The 24,279-nt window shown below is 41.9% G+C and overlaps 1 protein-coding gene across 1 annotated transcript in view; it reads right to left on the bottom strand.

Moving 5' to 3' along the window:
- LOC311046656 (protein O-mannosyl-transferase TMTC2-like) overlaps positions 1 to 23,961 on the bottom strand; it is a 114,754-nt gene extending 90,793 nt beyond the window's left edge. Inside the window, exon 1 of the mRNA XM_084059137.1 lies at positions 23,537 to 23,961. Within this exon, the coding sequence (XP_083915263.1) occupies positions 23,537 to 23,619 (83 nt within the window). The 5' untranslated portion in view covers positions 23,620 to 23,961. The remainder of the gene's footprint in view (positions 1 to 23,536) is intronic.
- Between the last annotated feature and the right edge of the window lie 318 nt (positions 23,962 to 24,279).

Here is a 24,279-nt window from a genome sequence, read left to right as displayed (position 1 = left end):
AAGTAAAAAGATCATAAAGTGTCATAATACTAGGCCAGCTTAAAGAAAGATTAAAGAAGACTACTGTAGATGGTGTATGTGATCAGAATGCTAATGCTGCATACGACTAGTCATTTAACATTTAAAAAGTAACACATTATGTGGAAACATAGAAACACAATGGCTCCAATGTGGATTTCAGATTGAGTCATATACTGTATGACGTCTGTCATCGAAGACAATTTTTCTCAACCTATGGGTGGGGACCCCACATCATTTTGGGGGGTCCCCAGATGACAATAAAGTGACAATTTAAGGACTTTTAAGACCTTTTTAATACCTAAAAAAGAAAAGAAATGAAAAAATACCATTACTTCATCAATAGTAATCAACAACCTATACTAAAAACTGGTCAAACATTGGCCAAATTGTCAAATAATATAAGAAAGAGACAAAAATGTGGAAAATAGCGAGGCGTTGTGAGCTTGTAGATCGGCTAATATCACATAATATCTAATATCTAAAATCTAATAATAATAATAATAGCTAATCTCATAGGCAATTTTACACAGAGGTGGCCAGTGTGTCATGTGTCATGGACTGATTTAGGCAAAAATATCATTTTCCTCAAATGAGGTTAGTCGAATAATCGAGAAGCAGCGTTTTTTGTGATAATGATTATCAACAAATCGACACAAAAAAATTGAACAGATTTGTTTATAATGACTCGATTAGTCTGATTAACCACTTTGATTATACTTCGTTGTACAATGTTGGCGTGCATTAATAGTGACAATAGCCGATCTATAAGCTTGTAGATCTGCAATTTTCACGATAATGTATTTTTAATAATCGTTCATTAATCATAATCGAGGCAACAGTTTCGTGAATAATCGTGATATTGATTTGAAGTCATATTGCCCAGCCCCATGACTGAATAATGTAGCATTAATTCTGAGCATGACATCATCGTGACATCTAGCCTGAAGGCTATTTGTGGAACAGTCTCTTTAACTCCACTAAGCTAAGGTGCTCTGCAAAGCCCACGCTATCAGCTCAATCAGGCTTACAACGCTCTTTGTCTCTGCGCTAAGTGTCTGTCTGTGTGTGTGTGTGTGTGTGTTTGTGTCTGTGTGTCTGTGTGTCTGTGTGTGTGTGTGTGTGTGTGTGTGTGTGTGTGTGTGTGTGTGTGTGTGTGTGTGTGTGTGTGTGTGTGTGTGTGTGTGTGTGTGTGTGTGTGTGTCTGTATGTGTGTGCGTGCGTGCGTGTGCACTTTAGACTATCTGTCATCTCCAGCAAGAAGTCTGAACAACCCAGTGACTGAGCCCCTAATTCACTGATGTACTTAATTAGCCGCAAACTGTATGCTTAATGAATGAGTTACTCAGAGCAGGAGAGAGAGAGAGAGGGAGAACGAGCGAGAGAGAGAGAGAAAGAGGGAAATGGAAATGGAAATATCTAAGAAAGTGCTGCTCATGTTTCAGTACAAAAGGGGAAAATGCTATTTAACCTCTTTTGAAGTTAGATCTATCAATTTGACTTTGGCTTCTGATTCCAATCTCCAATGGTCAAACAAATGACTTCATACAACATATCTCCTGTAATTATACTGAGATACACATCAGTTTGTAAGACGAAACACAATGGTTTTCATGAAAATGTAAGGGTTAGGGTTATTATTAATTTGAATTAATTAATTTAGCAGTTATTAGATTTACAATTTCTCCAACGTCACTAAAACCTAAGCAAACGTACCTAAATAACTAAGTCAATGTTGCCTAAAGCTCACTTTGCGGTTACGAAGTCATGGCTCTTTGAATCAATCTTTTGTCTTTAAACTTTGAAAAAAAGTGTGACTGTGTTATAAGCACATTTCTATGGAATTTAGACTGAAAAAATGTGCACCACTAAAATCAGTGAGCATCATCGGACAACTCTCTGTACGGCCATTTGAAAAGGAGATCATTCCTGGAGTGGAGCTCAACAGAATATGAAAAATTCAAGTCACGCAAACTGGGTTAAAACAGCAGCACAGAGCGCACATTCATTTCGGCGCAGTAGCCAGCGGCTCAGGCCAGACGCTTGGGTTTGTGGTGAAGGGAGAGGATAAAATGAATACACAGTTTAGCACTCTGGAGTGTCAACTGGCAGCTGTGTTCCGACCGGGGAGCCAGCAGGAAAAGGATTGCACAGCTCCCACTACCCATGAGGAGAGAGAGAGAGAGAGAGAGAGAGAGAGAGAGAGAGAGAGAGAGAGAGAGTGAGAGTGAGAGTGAGAGTGAGAGTGAGAGAGAGAGAGGGAGACACACACAGACAGACAGACAGACAGACAGACAGACAGACAGAGAGAGGGGGGGTGTATGCATTCCTGAAGACCTGTCATCTGCATTACGTTTAGCGTGTTCCAAAGTGACGGAGCGAAGGAGAGACAATCAAACACGCATTCATGCAGTTGTGTGGAAGTATACTTACAGGGGCCCCGCAAAAACATAGGAGCCCTGGACCCTACTCCTACCACTTCTGACAGGGCTCCTTACAGGGGCCCCGCTCCACCATGTCTAACAAGATGCCTTAAAAGGGGCCCTGGCCTGGCCCCTGCTACACCACTTCTAACAGGGGCCCAGCCAGGTGGACTGCACTGGGTGCAAACGAGGCCCCTTAACAAAGCGAGAGCCCCTCAGCAGCTGATGTTGAGGTACACTCTCAGGTTTTTATGAGGTGTAAAGTGTTCTTTTATTCATTCCAACTTCTACTTGCCTTCCTAAAGGCAAAGAATTCTTTCAAAAAAACAAAAGACCCAAGAAAAATATATCTGTATGGATTTTTTACAACTTGAAAAGTGTCTGTGCAATTGACCAATCCTCCGGTGCTGGCTCAGAAAAGCTGTGCTAGAAGGCATTGCTGCCAAATATACAGTAAGTACCGTGTGGTTTGCTCACAGTACTATACTGTATAATATGCATACAGTATATACACATGCATATACTGTATATAATACAGTACAGATAATTATATACATATACAGTACAGTACCATGTGGTGTGATTAAAGGGGGTGGGGTGTGATAGTCTTTTGTTAAAATAATGCTAAAAAGCTCTATATCACTACCATAGTAATCATTGTAGAGTGTTTGTTCATTATAACAGGGGACTCCCTGTCTCTCCAGCTCTTTAGTAAACAGAAAAAAAATGTTCAAGTTGGAATACCAATTTCATCCGATCAAATGAGAGTACTCATACAGGATAAAGGATAAACAATTGAAATTTGAAGTAATGAGACAATATATATATATATAAATTAAAAAGTGCACTGTCACGTTACTATAGAAACCTAGATCAATGGTCGAAGAAGGACTGGGGAGCTGTTCTCGTGTGAATTGCTTTTCTTGACAGACAGACAGATGGGGTGTAAACATTACCTCCTCCATGATGGAGATAATGAAACCCGAAAAATACAGATGGTTTAGAAGTTAGCAACACAATGCACAGTGCGCAAAATCCTGAGTGTTATTATAATTTCACTGGATGGACCGGCAGTGTGCATGGGTAAACTAGAGTAAAGTTCCTAAATAAAAGTGAACGTTATTTTTATGATTATTGCCTTTGTATTATTCATGTTGTATGTTCAGCAGATACAGTATGTTAGAACTGATGGACATTAAAACAAACAATACCAGTTCATAAAACAGCCAACTGCAATCAAGACTACACGCTGTAGATATGAGGTCACTTCTGTTGCATTGGGGGACTCCCAGCACAGGAGAACTGGGGCTATTAGTCTCCATAATGGCTTCTAAGGGGGTCTTAAACCACAAAGAGTACAGCCAGAGTGCGTCAAGTGTCCCTCCCCTAATAGTGGGATTGCATATTGTCACAGTCAGTAGGAAACCTTGTATGTCCAAAACAGATACTTTTCAGGAAAAGGAAAAAAGAACCTGTGTTCCATTTGATCCAATGCAGTTATTATTTAGTCTCAAGCTCTTCATAAATGGCAGATCTACAAGCTCACAACGTGTTGCGATGTGTCGTGTTGTGAGCTTGTAGAGCGGCTATTTTTTCTATGTGACTCTGTAGTATGATGATGTAGGGCATTCATTTACAAAAGAAAACATACATATGGAGATGCAAGTTTTCTGCCTGACAGCAACGATATCATAGTAGACATTAACAGTCCTTGGGTGGGATTCATGTTTCATATCCTTGATATCTCCTAAAATGACGGACAGTTAAAAGGAAATATCTCTGCGCCTGTGGTATGGAAAAACCACACGGTCAAATATATTGGCCAGTAAAAGCAAATGTCCTGCGTCACTAAAGTATGGTCCCATAGTAATAATTTCACCCCTCCAAAAACTTCATGAAAGCCAGTTTGCTGATAGCAAAGACTTGAACGCTGCAACAATGTTCAATGACAGTGACAGCGTGTCCATCGTCATGCAGCGCTGAGTGTATAAGAGCCACAGGGCCCTCCACCCATCACATCCCGTCGACTCCCCACCATGTCTGTAGATGACATCTAATTCCCGGCTCAGTGGGGTGGAGCTCCATCACATCAATTTCCAGCCTGTCACTGACTGCAGGACGCCTCCACCTCTGTTCTATTCTAGTCAGCTCACATAGCACTCTGCTCCACCCAGATGAACCCACAAAACAACATCACCTTATGACTACAACCACCGACCGTCAGTCTGTGACACTGAAAACTACATCCCCTTATGACTAAAACCACCAACTTTCTGTCTGTGACACTGAAAACAACATTACCTCATGACTAAACTACTGACTAAGAAGCAAAGATGAACACGGCCCTCTATGCAAAAGAAAATAATGTTTACCTTTGAAAGGGAACCACCAGGGACAGCATCAGGACCATATAAAAGGAGAGAAGAAATAAATATATTAGTGGATGACAACACGAAGCAACAACAATAAACACCTCAACTTTTCAATCCTGCACATTTAAATGGGCACAATTACACGTCAAGGTTCATCAGGGTTCTTCCACATAATGTTCACTTTTTAGTTGTTAAAGAAACAAAGAAACAAAAAAATGTGTTTGCTATCGAAATGCTATTATAGGAGTATGTTAAAGAAAATTGGAGTTGTGGTGAGAATGGGCGAAGGCCTCTAAAAACTAAATGTATTATCTGACCGTTTTTAATATTCCCATTCATACTTTCCACAGGAACCTTGAACTAATGCCCTCATTAGATGATGAGGCCCCAGCCCCACCCCTCAGTGTACAATATAAATTACAGGAACTGAAACAGACATATGTATGTACGACTTTTGCTTCTTGCACATTTGATACTGCAGCTAAATATATCATACCTGTCTTAAGAGGTTTATCATAACTGCACTGTTCTACCTGTACTTTTCTTCTTTTTTTTACTTTAGTCTGTCCAGTATCATTCATTAATTTGATGTTTATCTTGTTGTTATATTGCATTGTTGTACTAGCAAAATCTCTGCAGAACATGTCCCACCAACATTCTGCTGCTTAAGTGCCTGTGGGAGTAAGAGACAAATCCCTCTTGATTCTCTTGACTCTTAATCTCTCAAGAACAGATTCCGACCTGCGGTGGAATCTGTCGGAGCGGTTCGTCCTAACCAGTGCGCATTGGCTAAAAGTGGGCGTGCCTTCAGATCAGGAAGTGGGCCGCGCTTTACCCAATCAAATGTAGTGGGCGGGATTCACGTGTCCATCCACCATGATCCACCCTCCCCCCCTCGAAACTAGCCGAAACTAATTTAACAATAGCGTCCTCGGAGCGGACAAAACCACGGAAAGATATTCACATTTTAAATTACTCTTTCATCATAGAAACAAGTGGGCTTATAACCAAAACCATCCATGTTCTCTGGGAGAAGTGGTGTTAGTGTTCCGTGTAGAAATATTGTTAGTGGGAATGAAAACATGGTCGCACCAACCGGAAGTGATGCGCTATAGGCAGACATGAAACCGGTGTTTCCCTGCGCTCTAGTCTAACATTATACTCCTGCCAGACTCCACAGAATATCAGAAAAGCAGAGGTCGCTGTTTTTCATTTTCTGTGGGGTCTGGCTACGCGAGACTACTTGACTCTAGACAAATATAATATACGCCTGCACAATACTAGCAGTAAGCTCTTTGCAATCAATGTCTAACTCCACTGTAGGGTCTGAGGAAGCTTCTTGCGTTTCAACAACAATAACCAAAACAGTGTTTTCATGGAAAAGACATCATCTTAAAAAAAACAAGTCTGATCCCGTTTCAGATCACTCATAACTGTGGACTATTTGACACAGCCCACCAGAGTAAATCCTCTGTTCCTCAGTGTACTGAGTGTGACAAATGTGTTCTTGCTTGCATTCTCCTCAGCAGCCTGCATCTTTCCATCTCACAGATGTGTTTGTCACTGTTATCCCAGTGTTTATTTGAAGGGGATTTAAAGCTGTTTGTTTAGGACTACAGTCTAAGCTCTTGCGCTTTTTTTGCAGGGTAGGCCCATGGTCAAATAATGAGGAGATTTGTGATTTATTTACAGAGTGAAAACACCAGTTTATTACAGCGTCCTGCCATTTGGCACTTGATATTTTAAAGCATAACCAGTATTTATTGGTACAGACTATCTCTATAACTTCTCCTGCAGAAGCAAATGTATGAATGTCTTCCTCATGTGTTTCTGTTTGTCCTCAACAAAGATGTAGGCTATAGGCCATTGCATTGAAGGCTCTCAAGTCAAAAGGTGAACATCTGCAGACATGACAGGTGCTGGACAATCTAATGCAGCTAAGGCTAAGGTTTCCCTGAGCTTACCAACACGCAACATATCCGTGTGGTAATGTTTACACTGTGCCTGTACTGACATGAAAAATGAAGACTGCTTTTCTTTTAGGATTAGAAGACTGTATCTTAATTCTATGATCAAACCCACAACTTTGTGGAGATGCTCAGCTTTTTAACCTGGACATAGCTTTGACCCGTCATTAATTTAAACTTTATTATGCTGGCTTTTATTATTATTAGCCTGTGGCTCTTGCACTAAGGCAGAAACACGGTATGCACCCATGCAAGAAATCCCTAGATGGAGGAGTACGGACTTTAAGTGAGCTTTAAGAACTCACTCAACCTGCATGGCATAAAAGCTTTTAACTCTTAATCTGGTTTAGACTGAGGGGGGCTATGACTGCAGCAGCTGTCTACACCCCTGGGAGTCCTTTGAGAGTCACTCACAAAGTCTACAGACAAAATCTCCTAAGTCCGACATATCTGACAAACTTTGGTTGGACTCATGATCTGTTTGCTTTTTTAACTCCATGAATCGTGCCATCCCTATATTCTTGGGTGAAATTTCTTCAAAACTGCTGTGGCAGATCTACAAGCTAACAACGTGCCATGTTGTGAGCTTGTAGATCAGCTATTTTTGCATAAGATATTTGGTGTAGAATGAAAAGTGATGCATGGCAGGTTATTGTAATCGTTCAGTCAGTCCGTCTGTTTCTTTGTTATTAAGATAACTTCAGAAGTGATGGACAGATTTAAATAAAACGTGTAGGGAATGATTAGCAGGCTGTACCAAAGAAATGATTACGGTAACTTTTGGGACAAAATGATCAAAGGTCAAGGTCACAAACAATGTCAAGAAAAGAAAATTCATTGCATTTGTTTAATTTGGTAATAGCAGCATGGTTCCCATTGAGGGATGTGTTCTTTATGACACTGCAATGCTGCTGAGGGGAAATAGTAAATGCTGCACTTCTATGTTCACCCATTCACACACCGATGGCGGAGGAAATCATGGAAATCCTAGCAGTTCAGTGTATTGCCCATGGGCACTAACTAACACAGGGGGAGTCAGTTACTGAACCAGGGACTGAACCGGGAACCTTCGGATTCCCAAGGGGCCACTCTACTCTACCTCCTGAGCCCCTGCTGCCCCAACGGTTATGGTTAACACACATCCAACCAGGCAGCTCATTGCAGTCACTGAAGCAGCAGCACATCTTCAATCCTACTCATGTTTCTACCAGACACAGACACTACCCTCCCCACACACACTCCAAACCAGACCCACAACACTATAATGATTAAATGTCTTTTAATGGTGCCCAACTAAGTTTTATTAAACTATGACAATTTGACCCACAAGAGAGGAAATGTAATCCTGTGAAAAACCATGAACTTTGATGGCTTCTGAGGATCTATGTTTCAAGAGCAGCTGCTAATCCAAACATCTCTTCCCATCGTTCATCAAAATGTGGAGACTGAAGGGAAAGCAGAGATAGTTCCAGAAGAAAACCAGAAGAACTCTTAATAACTGACATGAGATCATTCCAAATTCAAAATGATGATGATGTGATTATGACAGAGGATGTTCACTTTCCCACAGCACATTTACTAAGATATTACATTGTAAAGCTATTAGACCTTGCCTATAGAGTACAGGAGTCCTGACGTCACTCGTTCATCCCCTGGTTCGCGGAAGTAATTTCTCTATGGAGAATAACATTGGGTCATCTTAGAGTTGTCTCAAATAAGAATTGTGGTCCAAAAATAAACAAACTGTCTCTGCGATATTGTCAGGGAGGAGGCTCTGTATCGTTTATGATAGTCAGTCACTCATATTTGATACAGTCTGTTTCTGGCGAAAATTTAACTAATTCGGTGGAAGTAACATTAGCGTTTTCTCATCGTTAGTTGATGCTTCATATCCATAAGAGTCAAACCGCCGGGATCATTTGTTTATTTTTAGAACACAGTTCTTATTTGACGCGATATTAAACACGTCTATGGGAATTCAGAATGGGGGAAAACAAAACCCGACCCAGGTAGGATGCGTAAATTAAGTCAGACTTTGGTGCTCTACAGTATATGCAGGAATACAGCCAGGTCAAAGCAGAAATAGGCCATTAAGGACACGATTTACGACAATCTATAGCATTGTTCAAAATAAATATTTCATATTATTGACCCAACACCCGTGCTTGGCTAACGTTAATCATATCTTTTAGTTTAAAATGTCTAATCACACCACTCAGCTGAACAACTTTAATTGCATGAGGTTAAAGCAAGTTTGTAATTTATTGTAAAACTGCCCATGAAAACAATATCTAATTGTCCTGAGGTACAACAACAAAACAGTGTAAGTGGGATCATTTCAAGGTGAATGTCAAGTACACAAAACTGTCAAAATGGCCAATCAAGAGTTCATTGACTAAATAAGCATGTAACATCCAAAAGGGAGAAAGGAGGATATCATTTGACTGATTAGTGTCTACCAGCAAGAAGTCTGCTGCCTTAAATAATTTCTTTATTATCTCCCCCAGGGTGAACGTCAGGGATGGAGATAATGTTTCCGCCTGTGAGTGTGAGTGTGTGTGTGTGTGTGTGTGTGTGTGTGTGCGCGCGCGCTTGCATTTATTTATTGTGTGTGCAAGATGTATATATATGTATATATTAATGTACATTACACATTTTAAATGTATCTACAGCCTACATCACGTGCACTTAGAAGAACTGCAATCAATATCGTATAATATCACAAACATTTGGCCGGTCTACCTCATGAAATTACTTTTTGGGCATTGCCCAAGCCAAGTGCAATGCACAATAATAACAGTAATCCACTGTGTCACTGTAGCCAAGAGACTCCATTATGCATAATAACCACTGATTGTCTGTCTGTTCTAGTGCAATGAGAGCATAGAGACAAACATCAAATCGTTACTCACTTGAATAAGAACATCTGTGCACTCACTTGGGAAACTATGAAATATTGTTCCTTCAGTGAAATCTATAATCTCGCAATGAGCTGCCAAGCGATAGACAGTAGCTCCATGATTGCGGTCATAAGTCCCGGTGAGAGATGACAGCGAGGGCACAAAGAGCCTTATTAGATGGTGTTGACATCGTCAGAATGCCCAATCTAAAACTGATTATCTCCAAAACAACAGCGCTGCCACCCAAATAAACCAGTGATCTTTGTACCTGAGGCCAGCCTGACTCACTCCAGCTGTCATGTTAAGCTAGTATTCAGACCAATCAATCAAAGATGATGGCCTCATTGCATTAAGAGAGAGGGAGGGAGGGAGGGGGAGAGAGAGAGAGAGAGAGAGACAGAGACAGAGACAGAGAGAGAGACAGAGACATAGAGAGAGAGAGAGAGAGAGAGAGAGAGAGAGAGAGAGAGAGAGAGAGAGAGAGAGAGAGACAGAGACAGAGACAGAGACAGAGACATAGAGAGAGAGAGAGAGAGAGAGAGAGAGAGAGAGAGAGAGAGAGAGAGAGAGAGAGAGAGAGAGAGCAAGCCAAGAAGTGAAAAAGATTGCAGGGCCCTGTGGAAGTTTTTAGTGAAAGACGATTTATTGGGCCTCGTGCATCTGATGGCTAAGGCCTTCGACCTTTTACAGCAGTCACTCACACAAAGGAAAACAAAGCTTTGAACCCGGCAGTGAAGACGATGGATTTACTTAAACTGCTTCTAATTAAAGCTGCCGCTGATGTCTCTACCATGTGGTGTCGAGAAGGGGGGGGCGGGGGCGAGAATAAAAACACTGAAGTACCTGCTAGCTAGAGCAAACTACAGGCTGGATGAAGGGCCACCTGGGGGATCTGGCGGGGAGGTGGAATTTCTAACATCTCATCAAGTAGATGTTGTACGGGAAGACCTGACGGCAGCATGAGTTCATGGTCAGGACACCACTGTGAGGTCACTTACATGCTGAAACTGATTGCCCATTTATACTACAACACTTAAACAAGCAAGGAACAGACTTCTATCTAATACATAATATGTTCTCCTCATCTATCTCCCTCTCTCTCTCTCTTCCTACCTCTCTCTCTCTCATAATTCTCTCTGCTTCTCTCTATCTCACACCATTTATTTCTCTCTACCGATATTTATTTTTCTTGAGGGAGCACATTTAGGAAGTCTCATTATTCCGTCAGAGTAGCTGACAGCACTTCGATCCAGCTCCTTAAAACCCACAAGGGGCCAGGAACGGGAAAAACAGTTGTACACTTTATCTCAACACAAACTTCCTTCTCCGACCAAAAATAAACCTCCGCCAGTTGCATATGACTCTCTCCTGCCCAAGAGGAAGATCTCACTTGGCTGGATTATCCAGAGCGGGGAAAGTCACACATGTGAAGGTCTAGGATGAAGAGTAAACATTACTGCAACAGATACCAGGGTGGGGGTGGGGGTCAGTGCATAGCCAAAATATACAACGGAAATCGAACCTGTTAACCATCGTGATTCCATCAATCACTCGCCTTTGAGAGAGAGAGAGAGAGAGAGAGAGAGAGAGAGAGAGAGAGAGTGAGAGTGTGTTGGCTGGATATGTGAAACACAATACGGCATGAGCGGTTCCCCATCTGGCGAGATGTCAGACTCATCTGCCTCATCGAGTCGTGACGAGCAGAATTAGAACCACTCCATTTGCACCAGATTTAATTGTGCTGCAGTATCGTGATAATTGCTACAGTACGTCTAGGTCTCAGAACAAAAGCTAAACTAATGTAGAGGGCACAAAATGCAGAACAAAGTTTAATCGATCATCATTCTGAATGTTTGGAATTTGAAATAGGTAGCACGCAAAGTCAGCTCCTGTAGTGGTGACTTGCCATTGTAACAGCATTCAATTTCCTACCACATCTACCGGTAACAAAATAGAAAGCGTAGTAAAAAGTAGTAAAGCTTGCTCTTGCTTGATTTGATTGACTGCCTGGGCCAAGTGTGACATTGATTCCATGGACTGTGCTGAAAAGTGGAGAATATATAAACTTTTATCTGATGGTTTTGCTGGTGTCTCAGTGTGATCGCCCCTTGAGCACCAGGTTAGCCACAGTAGCTTCACTGACCAGACCACAGGCTGCTCTGTGCTGCGTTTGACTCACTTAACCACACTTGGGAAAAAATCTGATACTGTGCTGTAATCATATTTGAAAACCACTTCAACCACAATAATAACAGAATGTCAGAGAAACTTCAACATGTTGTTTTGAAGAGCTGGATGAATTGCACTTCAGCATGGTTGGCTTTGCAAAGCAGAACTCACACTGGCTACTTTTGAATTACTTTAAACTGACTGTGTGACACCTGGCAAACAGAAAATATGCTGATTGACCTCTGTTTGAATGAATGATGTGACATGCAGCTGAACATCAAGTCCAACAGGTCTAAACCGCAGGGCTAATCAGTTAATCGAAAGTAATGGAGAATCATTATGTAATGATGAAACTTGACAACTAATTTAAACATAATGATCTGGTCAGGCCTAGCATATTTACCCTCGTCTCCACATTGTTACAGGAGGATTAATAAGCAGAACATTGTACAACTAATCTCCCCATCCATCAAGCTCACAGAGGCACAATACTCACAGAGGCCATTTGGCCAATGGCATCACATCAATGAGCACAATGAGCAACCAAGGCATAAACAAAGTGATAATCTTTTCCACCACAAATCATTATTATCTATAATCATGATCACAAGCTAATTGTGATCATGATTTCAGGAATAACCGTGCAGCCCTATCACAGCGTGATACAATTAGTATCAAAATAAGAATATTTAATGAAGTATATTAAACAGCTGACATGCAGTACTGCTGGTCTATAGTCCCCCTGAGAACATAAAATGGCACATCGTCTTTACACTGGCATGCTTCCCCAAGCACTGAGTTGGCAAGTTTACTTGGCATATTCATAACACAATACAGCTACTGTTAGCACACTCAGTGAATCCTATGTCCACTTCCTTCCTTCCTTTCCCACTCCAGGACACTAACCGCGGCATGCACCCACAATCCAGCTGACCCCATTGGTTTTGACAGGTTGGTCTTCAAAGCTGCCAGTTTTTTGTTTGTTTTTTGTTCAAACACAGAGGTCCTGCTTCTTTGTCCTTCACAAACAACAGACCAACAGAACCAGGACCTTAATTACCCTCCATTTCAGGGTAAATGGCCTCCTTCATTGGGTCTAGAGAGAATAGAGGGACCACACAGACCCTTCTTCCCACAATGGACAAAGCCGGTGTCCTGTACCGGCCAACTGGTGTCATAATAACCTTATCTGAAAGGACCAGTGCACCGTGTCGGAGAACGAGGCCGTGGAGATGGACAGACCCTCATAAGAGGGAACCTTTCTCTTCCTCCTCATTGAAAACGACAAAATATAGCGTCCCCCTCGGATATTGTGGACAGGGGAGTTTTTGTTTCTAATGGCTTGGGGTTCTCTGCTTACAACCTCCCCCCCTCTCATCCACAGGCCTGTTAATCCCATTAATATGAAGAGGGGCCGAGAGACTGAAGCTGGACACAGCTTAAGATCCATCAGCCAACATTAGCTTTTCAAAATCCAAACCCCTGTCTAGACCCATTAACGACTTAGTCCACTTGAATGGAATCATTTGAGACCCATGTCTAATGATGGGTGGATACACTACACCCAACATTACTGAGGGGGAGGAGACCCCCCCCCCCTTCCAAACAGGGTCTTAAGGAATGCACAGAACAGGCACTAGGAGATATATCAGAGATAGTCCTGTCACAATTATTACATAATCGCCTGATCGAGATTACCTATTTGGGATGTATTCTTGACAAATACCTGACAGGTGAAAGCATGGCAACAAAGGTGGTCAAAAGAGTAAACCAGAGAACCAGATTTATGGTCAGAGTTTCCTCTTTTGTCAACCCTCAGGCCCTCAGGAGTCAGGACCCTCTCAGGGGCCCTGATTCAGCCCCTTTTTGACAATGCTTGCTCCTCTTGGTACACCAACACCTCAGTGTCACTGAAGACTAAGCTTCAAACCTCCCAAAACAAACTGATTCGACTACTTCTCGGACTGGGGCCCATGACCCACCTCTCTCCCACTCACTTTGCCAGCCTAGGCTGGCTCAGGGTGGAAGACAGGGTTAAACAACTAAAAATGGGATTGATCTTCAAAATTGTAAATGCAGATTTGCCCGAAATGCCCCCTATACCCGCATATCTGTCTAAATACCTCCAAAAAGTTAGTGACACCCACAGTCACGAAACTAGAGGGAGCGTAAACAACAATATGGTACCACCCACCCATAAAACAAACATGGGCAAATTCTCCTTCTACAGCACGGCCACCAAGGTATGGAATAGTCTAACCCCATCCCTCAAAAAATGCAGTTCGCTGGGCTCATTTAAAACAGCCCTAAAAACTCATCTTTCTGGAGGCCAAAAGAGGAAGTAGTACCAGTTTCCCGTAGACAAACAACCCCCTCCCCTTTTTTTTTGTATATATTTTTTATTTTTCATGCTTTTTTTTTGTACATAGTGGTATTTTTTCTCTGTATTTTTATGTTTGAATATTTGAACTGTTTGGTTGCTACTATATATGTCTATGAAATTAATTCAAGGACCCCAACGGAAACAAGTCCGCAAGGACTTTTTTGGTCGGACCTTTTAGACAAAAGTATTATAAATGTAACTGTGTTGTTTTACATTATTTTGCCTAATAAAAATTTCAATCAATCAATCAATCGCAATTATTTTGCATAATTGTCATCATCATTCCCATGTTGATTTTATTTGGAATTGATGCACTTTATAATATCCATTGTTTTGACTTAAGAACACATCACATTATTGTTGAGTGTTAATTTAACTGGGGGGGAAAATGACACTCTCAGAGATATTTCAGTGTAACTGTGTAACTGTGTGAAGAAAGACAGTTTATTTTATCAGCCTGTCTTCAATTATCTACTATTTCAGTCTAAGGTGATCACGGTTGTTGTTTGTGTGCATGCACGCATGTGTGCGTACACTAGATGTGTGATACAGTAGCCAAGTATGAAGAGATAATCCTTCGCCCGTTAATTATCTTGTGTCCTTGCTTACTGTAAATTGCTCTGGATTAAGAACGTCTGCTAAATGCCTAAACTGTAAACTGTAAAGTTAAACTGCAATTAAGTAGACAGCATGAGGACTGTGAATATGCAAAGAGGTTTCTGATTAAAACAGTAAGCAGCAAAGCAAAGATAACGCCCTCTAAAGCTTCAACCTAAGACCCAGCAGCTAACCCAACAACTACATATGGCCCATTTCTCATCCCTCTGTATAGCAGTCAGGTGATTACAAAGCATCCAGGATCTGATTAATCTCAGAGTAGCTTTGAGGCAGCTCTCTCTCTCTCTCTCTCTCTCTCTCTCAGTGTCTGGCTGTAGCACAACGCAGGCTTTCATCAAGCTTTCAGGCACAGTGACTGATCAGGCTGTCTTGACTCTCGGCCCGGCAATACACTGGCCTATAGCCCTATTACAGTACATCACACATGACGATCATCGTCTGAGGCAGGCAATCCCCGGGGTAATCTAGCACACTACTACACCCTGGAGAGAGACCTATTGGATTTCACTCCGCCGTGGATACAAGTCCACTGCAGCAATCAAAGCTCGGGAGAACCCGATATCCTACACCTCTAACTGCCTGACCACCTCCACATCAAGCCGTCTAAGCTAAGGAGAAACCCACAAAACGTATGCATCATATGCATCTCCAGAACCTTTCGGTCTAGACGCCATCTGGACCACGGTGGTTATGGCTATCTGGTGGCATTGCATGAGCTTGTTCCACATGTAAAATGTCATCGAGGATTAGTGTGGGTGAAAAAAAATCAAAGTTTGACTGGTTGAACTAGGATGCTGCTAAGGCCACCAGCGTTTCGACTGGCTGCTGGTGAAGCAGCACCAATCAATAATGGACATATCACTGTTGGTCACTCTCTTTATGTAACGCATCATTTCTCATTTGCAAACCAATTGCTGCACAACAACTGAAGCATCAACACTTTTTTTTAGAATGGATATAAACAGCGGTTTCTCTATGCGAGTTGTGCTGGAGTGATAAGATTGGCCTCAACAGGACAGGGTCTCACCAGACAATACACAGAGCTGCCATCCCATGCTGTCATACAGTACATGAGTCTGAGGAGCTCATTTACCAGCACTGAGAAACCCACTGACCCACAATAGAGAGATACAGGACAAATCTCCAGAGGACTGTTACTGCGTACTACTGTGTGTCTGTGCGTGTGTGTGTGCGTACGTGTCTCCTAATATTATATTACCAAGCATTGCATCAGGAGAAACCTATTCTCAGGTTCAATAGTATAGTGCAGATTTTCAAAATAATCTGTTTTTAAATCAACGTGAAACTCAGCACCGATTCCTCCTTAAATCTTATTCTGGGCTTGATGACAGCGACCAAAAAAATGAGCATTGCATCTAGTCGAGCCATTTCCCATGACCTAAATATGAACTCACTCTATCCAGGACTCAATTGCTGCAAGTAATTCTGGGTTTTCTGCGGGTAGCAGAAGCAATGCACAAACATATCTGAACCCCTCATTAATAGTATTTTTAGCACCAAGCGTGCTTCTGCCAGCCCGGCTTATCTTGCAATTGTGGCGAGAGTGGAAATAGCATACAATTCCAACCCTCATATCTGTTGGAAATGAAGCATTATGGAGAAGGAGGCCATCTACAGTACTGTATCTGTGGTTGGAACTTGAGATGATCTCTCTGGGCTAGTGAGAAACAGTAGAAATTAAATGCTCCAGAATCATTGATTTCTGTGAAATGAGAACTGCATTTACGTTGTTGTTTGGGTTGCATGGAGGATTGGAGGTAAATCTCTCGTCCATTAATGCAGAGGCCTCAGGTTCGATTTCCAGCAGCCGTGTGTCTGGCTTGGCCAAGACGTCTACCTAGGCATTGCATTGACAAACATCTTCCCATCCAGCTGATGAAGATTCATTCCTTTGCAGCTTTGGGGAACAGATTAAAAAAAGGCAAAGCATCCTCTTTTTGTTTAATCTTTTAAATGCATACAATATTCACCGTGTGAATTATTAGCATTCTATAACCTGTGCAAGTATGTGTCCAATGTTTCACTGATAAAACGTTCTCAGCATTCTTTGTTGACATTGGGACAGTTTCGGACCACAAGAAGAAGAACTCATGACGACATCTTCGGCGACTCCATTAAGCCCCGGCCGTGTGCACGTGCGTGCACATGTGTGTCATCTGGAGGTCTGAGCTGATGTCTCCATCCTGGCAACAACAAACAAAACACACAACATCCTCCTTATGATTCCACCTCAAACCCTACTCTCCAAACTGCAGAGGGTAGAAAAACCCTCAAAATGCTTCCCAAACAAGACCATCTGGAGGCAGCCGTCACATGATGAGAGCTGGAGGCCTCACAGGCTTAGGGGTGGGGGTGGGGGGAGGTGGGGGGTTTGGGAGGAGAGAGAGAGAAACCATTATGGCTGCCATACCGTGCCGTGAGTCCCACTCTGGAGGCAGGGTGGTAATTACAGGGCACTGGTAGAGCGAGCCTGACTGGGGTGGAAGAAGACATGCTCAGACTGCTGGGTTCCGCCCTTGGGCCCTCGACACCACCGCAACGCGAAACAGCCTCCATCCTTCAGTGGAGTCCTAACAGTCACACTGCAGATTACTGGGTGGATAGACGGTACAGAGGCAGGGGCAGCCCTGGACCCAAACAGCACCACAGAGAGTCCACATCAGGCCAACCCTAGGCTATTTACAGGCCTCCCACCTCAAACGGATAACCCAGAGTCATTACGCATTCAACCCAGACTGGACAAGGCTAGAATTATGTCCACAGGATGGCTCATCTTCATATCATCACCCTGTATTCTGTGTCTGTCTTCTTTAAACTGCAACTTTTGCAGTACACACACACACACACACACACACACACACACACACACACACACACACACACACACACACACACACACACACACACACACACACACACACACACACACACACACACACACACACACACACACACACACACACACACACACACACACACACACACACACACACCCCCGTATGCATGCACATATTAAAGTCTCGCTGAAATGGCATTTTGCAAGTATCTAACTTCTGTATTGTGACGCATTTGTGAAACAGGATAGGAAGGTGGGAGCTGTGATGCGCCTCAGCCAATCATAGCGATGGGGGCGGGGTTTTGAGCTCTGGCTTGGGGATCATTAGGACACCAAGGAAGGTGTCCTAATGATCAGGGGCATTGGTGTCCCTGAGCAAGACACGTAACCCCTAACTGTTAGGGCCTAACAGTTCCGCCCGAGCACTCATTCTGAGCAGCCATCAGCTGGGTGAAGCTGACACTGAATTCCTCCCATGGGATTAATACAGGGTACAAAATAAATATTTTCAGAAGCATATTTTACTGTACCGTTATTAAGATTGTTTGTAACGCGGCTACCGCATTGGATACGACAGATCACTGATATAACTCCATACAGCACCGCCCTCTAGTGTATGGAACATAATGAATCGTAGCTGTATGGACGACTGATTGACGGGTGGACGTCATGACATTATTGGTTTGAAATTGGTTGGTACAGTATGTGCTGACGTAAGCCTGCATCATCATATCATTTTTTACAGGAAGCATTCTAAACACAAAAAAATGCCCTTTTCCCTTTTTTGGGCATAAAGACTTGATTTTCAGCTTGACTTTGATGTGCCATTTCACTAATAATGAATAATATTTTTTGATGTCATGCAAACATTAGGCAGTTACTTTATATTTCATAATTTCCAACACTTTCCAAACTTTTTCTACTACAGACTGCACATTATACTTAAGTCACTTCTGAGTCTGACCTGTTTTTGGATTTAAGAGTTTGTACAGTATGATGATCACTATGTTTTCTAAAGCACTGTGTGTGTGTGTGTGTGTGTGTGTGTGTGTGTGTGTGTGTGTGTGTGTGTGTGTGTGTGTGTGTGTGTGTGTGTGTGTGTGTGTGTGTGTGTGTGTGTGTGTGTGTGTGTGTGTGTGTGTGTGTGTGTGTGTGTGTGTGTGTGTGTGTGTGTGTTTCTTCACTTTAGCCATCAGTAGGTGTGAGCTCAGCTTTGCTGTCTGCCCCATCCCTGACCCGCTCTCTCTCTCTCTCTCTGTCTCTCTCTGAGTTATAAATGATGTTTCATATAGTCTGTATCCTTCAGAATAACCCAGGACCTTCATACATCCTCACATAATCGACTTTCCAAAATCATACGTATGTGGGCTGAGAAAGGAGCAGAGGGAAGTTCATCACATCCATCATCTCATGACAGGGAACAATAAAAGCACTCTGTGTGTGGATTAACACTCCCAGCAAAAAGTATACGTCGACTTGAAAATCTCAGCCGTACGACTGTCTTTCTGCAGCAGCCGCATTGTGTGCTATCGAGAATTTACCTAGGTCCTAGAATACCGCGAGAGACGTCTCCTTGCACCAGTAAAATAAACACACTGGTGTTTTTGCGACATCAATTCATTAACCACTTAACCCCTAGTTTGTTGACCGGAGGCTCTCAGGGGTCTATTAAGGCCCCCTCCTTTTTTCTCTCAACACCGAATATCTTTGCCATAAATATCTTATCTACAAGCTCACAACGGGACACTGGTTCATGTGGTTAAACAACAATCAGAGCTAACTAATGTTTAACTACCTGGCCATTTCTGATCTCTCTACGCCACATCGACCTCATCTGCAGGTTCATAGCAAGTCACAAGAATATTGCACAATATGTCTTTCCTGACATTTATCTGGGCTCTCAAGTTCTCATGTGCACGGTACTAACTGTAGATTATAGCAGTGGTAATATGAACTGTGTGACTGACATCATGAGTCCCATATGCCAGCGCAGGTGTCAAGGCTGTGTATACAACAGTAATGATGAGTGTGACCACAGGGGTGACAGGAAATGCCCCCCACGGTGATGTGACAACATGGAACAGGCCACTCATCAAGGCTGTCATATTCATCTAGAAAGGTATTCAAATTAACTGCAAGGTCATAAGGTTGATTTGTAAGGGATAACTTTTTTTATGGCATGGCTCGGCAGGAGGCTAGCCGTGTGTATGTGTGTGTGTGTGTGTGTGTGTGTGTGTGTGTGTGTGTGTGTGTGTGTGTGTGTGTGTGTGTGTGTGTGTGTGTGTGTGTGTGCTAATATCACCCCCCACGCTGCACACTGCAAGGATGTCAAATAAGTACCTCCACCCATTTTTTATACTTTTTGAAATATTTAAGTTTCATTCAATTCAAGTCAATAGGTCTCGGATTGGGCTGAAGTCATACAAGTGACGTCACAGGCTGGCCCCAGAGATCCACATTGGAGCCACGCCGTTCCCATGTGGATCCTGAGATCCACATGATTAGACTTTTTTCCCCCCTTCAGCTTAAAGGCTACTAGGCCAACATTATGAAAACAATGTAAATTCTGTTTTCGGGTAGACGTTCCCTTTAAGCGTGACCTCTGAATGACCTCAGGGTTACGTATGGAATTTGTACAATTTAATCAAATCATTGAGGAACAAGCAGTGTGACAATCCTGCATAGAGGAATTTTTGGCGCCCCCCAAAGAGGTTTTAGCCACCCACAAAGGAAAATCACCAGGACCAAAATTATAGGAATTGCCAGAATAAAATATGTATCCTTAGTGATGAAGTAAGATGGTGCTGTTATTTGCCCATCAACAAATCAATGATTAGGATTGTAGCCAATTACCTGCCCCTTTGAATGGTTTATGGTATTCTATAATGAACCATTCACTCCCCTCCCCTTTCAATGTTCCAATATAAATATAAATAACATTTTTAACCATTTTGTTAATATGGGTTTCATTTACTCAATCATAATAGATAGTTTAGTGTATCAACTGGTCAGAAATAACAGATAATGCATATATTTCTGTCATATAAGGTAACAGGCTCACTGACTTAATAGTGTGTAGACACAACGAGGGCGGATCATGTATACTGTCAAGTGTAGTCACCCCCAAAGGCCCATTCCGAGCCAGGAAAAACCTGCATTAATTATATATAGTCAACCGTCTTGGTTCTTGTAAACACTTTTTACTTAAACAAGCAGACTGGATGGAGGATGGAGATGGATTATAGGATCATTATGTATTCCACTGCCGTCACAACACTGATCCATGATAGCACATCCTCAGGTGTCAGATTTGGCATGCCATCAAATGGGCAGATGTGAGTAAATTGACTATACTAGGGGGCATTTTAAAAGCGTGTTTGCAATATTATCAATATTACAGATATATCACATATTTCACATATTTTTCTAACTGAACCAAATTGTCAAATGAAGCTCTGATTTTACTGTTAAGCTGTTTTTTCTTTCCCTTTTTTTTTCCGGGAGGGGGGGGGTCCCTTAGAGGAGAAAAAGCCCTGAGGTGTGACAAGGTATTTAATTGAATTCCCCTTATCATAAGCCTTCAATGTATAGTTCCCATATGTGTGTGTTGTGTTTAAATGCATGCTGACATGAACTACCAGTTTTCCCTTTTGAAATTAATGTTGTCCTTTGATGTTAGCAACCCTGAAGGAATGTAGATTGTGGTGCAGCAAATTTGAGGAAGTTATCCGAGGGAACTATAAACTATCGCCATGTTCATATTTAAAATAAGCCCTCTCTATTATTCTAAGCTAAGGGGTGTTGGTTTAGACCAAAATTGCAGTTTTATTAACCAGAGGAGAAGCTGCAACGTCATACATTTCACAGCTTTCCAGTCACAAGGTCACATCAGGTCTTTGTTCCAAATACAGATTTAACAAGTCTGTATGTCCCCAGCCATTTCAATTGGTCTCTCTCTCTCTCTCTCTCTCTCATATTGTCCTTAGCCCACGGGGACAGTACTGAGACGCCTGCTAATTACAAGTCTGAACGGAACACAACATGTGCTGCTAAAAACAGATAACGCTGGGTGATATGTAGCCTACAACCAAAAGCATGTCAAAAACAAAATACTTCACGTCGGCTGAGAGGCCAAACTGCTATGTTGAATAAAAAGATAATATTTCCTAATGCAAATGATTAGGCATGCTTTTCTGTCCACGTCGAGGATGGTATACAGTATGAAGAATAAACTCACTTTTCAAAAGGTTCTGTGTGATGTATTCTCTGTAATCTGTGGATCCCCTCGAAAACGAGATGGTACATCTCAAGGGGTTATTTCCAATAAAGAATTTCTATATTCTATATATAGTAACCTGCTAGTGCTTACAGTTAGGTCTATTTGCTGCTATACACTGACTGACTGCTGTGTTTATCATGTTGCTGCTGCAATGTCTGAGGAGCCAAACAAAAGTAAATCTGTACCTGTAGGCTACACAAGACTTAAATAAAGAACCTTAAACCCAACACTTCAAACTGCATAAGCTGAAAGTGCTGATGCATGTTTTGCTTTCACTTTACAACTATGTGGATATTTTTTTTGCATTATCCAACACAACCTACATGTTTCAGTATTAAATGCCATATTTTGCACAAAATGTAAATAGGTTACCATTAGATCTTAAAGGTCTTCATAATGGATACTGTACATGATTTGCTCAGTGATTGTATAGTGTATACTGTACCATTCTGGTCACTACAGTAGAACAATTTTCTGAGTCTAGAGCAATGAAATATCATTATAAAATGCACTAGTGGGAGCATATTTGCTAATAATTTTCTGTTCCTGTGGGGGGGCAAATAAACCACGCTACAGATTACATGATTTATGGTATGAGTATATTTTCATTTTATCTTATGATAAACAATCATTCTGGACGCCTTTGGGTCCCTTATCAATCATCAGTAGCTTTGCAGCCAACAATGTACAAAAATACCTAAATAGCTCATAAAGAATTGTCCAGACCCAATGAAGTTTATCGTCCAAGTAACCTCTATGATAAGTTGGTCATGGTCATATTGTTTATGGACACTGCTAATAGCGGATACAATTTAAGAAATAAAGTAGTGATTGATTGAACTAAACTCAAAGGCATGCAATCTGTAGGGGTCCCAATTTAAAACACCTTATATTTGCCTTATTTATTTATTGTAGTTTAATTAATTATTTATTTCTTACATGGATAAAACCCCACCTTGCAATACGCGTACAGTGTATATATATGCATGCATATTATATACCACGGGCAGCATTCTATTCATTTTGCAGTAGATATACAATGTTGTTATAAAATAGTATATATGTTGGTATAACATAGTTGATACAATGTTATATAACATAGTAGATACAATATTGGTATAACATAGTAGACACAATGTTGGTATAACATAGATGGTATCTACTACAATTATACAATGTTATTACATTAAAGCTAGTGGATACATTGATGTTATAAATAGTGGATAACATGTTGCCTGAAAGTGACAACAAATGTATTGTGCAATTTGTGCTCATCATTGGTGTCGCTGGAGGATATGCCTGCCAGCCAGCATGTCAACGCACCGATCGACACAACACCGCACAAGTCACCCTGCCTGCCGTTTGCCTGCGTTCTGATTCTGGCGGTTCTGTATCTATCTGTATACAACATCATGTTCTAATTGGTTCTGGACTGGCAACGGGACAACAACGATATACTATATATCGAGGCGAGCTACTGTATATTATGGGACATCATTGCAATCAGAGAGGCTTCAGTTCAGATGTCATTCATTCACACACACAAGTACCTGTCATCGTAGCAGAAATCGGCGTCCAGCGTGTTGACATAGAGGAGCAAAGCCACGGCGCTGCTCACCAATTCTGCAAACATTTCTCACAAAAATGAAATAAAATAAGAAAAAAATAAAAAATAAAATAAAACGAAAGAACACCAGCAGCAGAGAGATCAGAATGTGATCTCTATTCTCTGTGTCAGTCAGTCAGTCTCCAGTCTTTGTCAAGAATAAGACGTCTCTTCTCCGAAAACAACATCTCCAGTCATTGATTCCCCTGCTGCTCATCCTCCTCGCAGTAGAAGAAGTGCAGAAAGTGGATAATCCATAGTGATCCATACAGGTCCTCTTTCTAACCCATGTTTGGACGAGAGGGGTGGAAGCTTTCCTCGTTTCACCCGACCGGTGATAATAGACGTCCAGCGTTCACTGGATCTCTGACGGCGGTTGCACGGAGAGCCTGAGTCTGATGCATCATAGCGGCGGCTGCATGAGCGTCGTGATTGAGCCGCGTGTGGGTTTGGATCAGCGTTGCCAAGTTCAGCGAGAGAAACACGCAACCAGGTCTATGAAAACAAGCCCAAATGAGCACTTTGATTGATTGATTACATTATTAACAGTTTGGCAAAAAATGTACAGCTCTTTATAAGGTCTGCCAAAAGGATTAACCAATTTGCATCGGCTATTTGAAAATAGCTGAACTACAAACTCACAACTGTGACCTTGTAGATCTATTTTCAAACCTATTTTCACAAACT

Source organism: Gymnoscopelus microlampas (assembly GCF_963454915.1).
Source record: "Gymnoscopelus microlampas genome assembly, chromosome: 6".
Taxonomy (NCBI): Eukaryota; Metazoa; Chordata; class Actinopteri; order Myctophiformes; family Myctophidae; genus Gymnoscopelus; species Gymnoscopelus microlampas.
The sequence above is the reverse complement of the archived record's forward strand: the minus strand, read 5'-3'. Positions and strand labels throughout refer to the sequence as shown.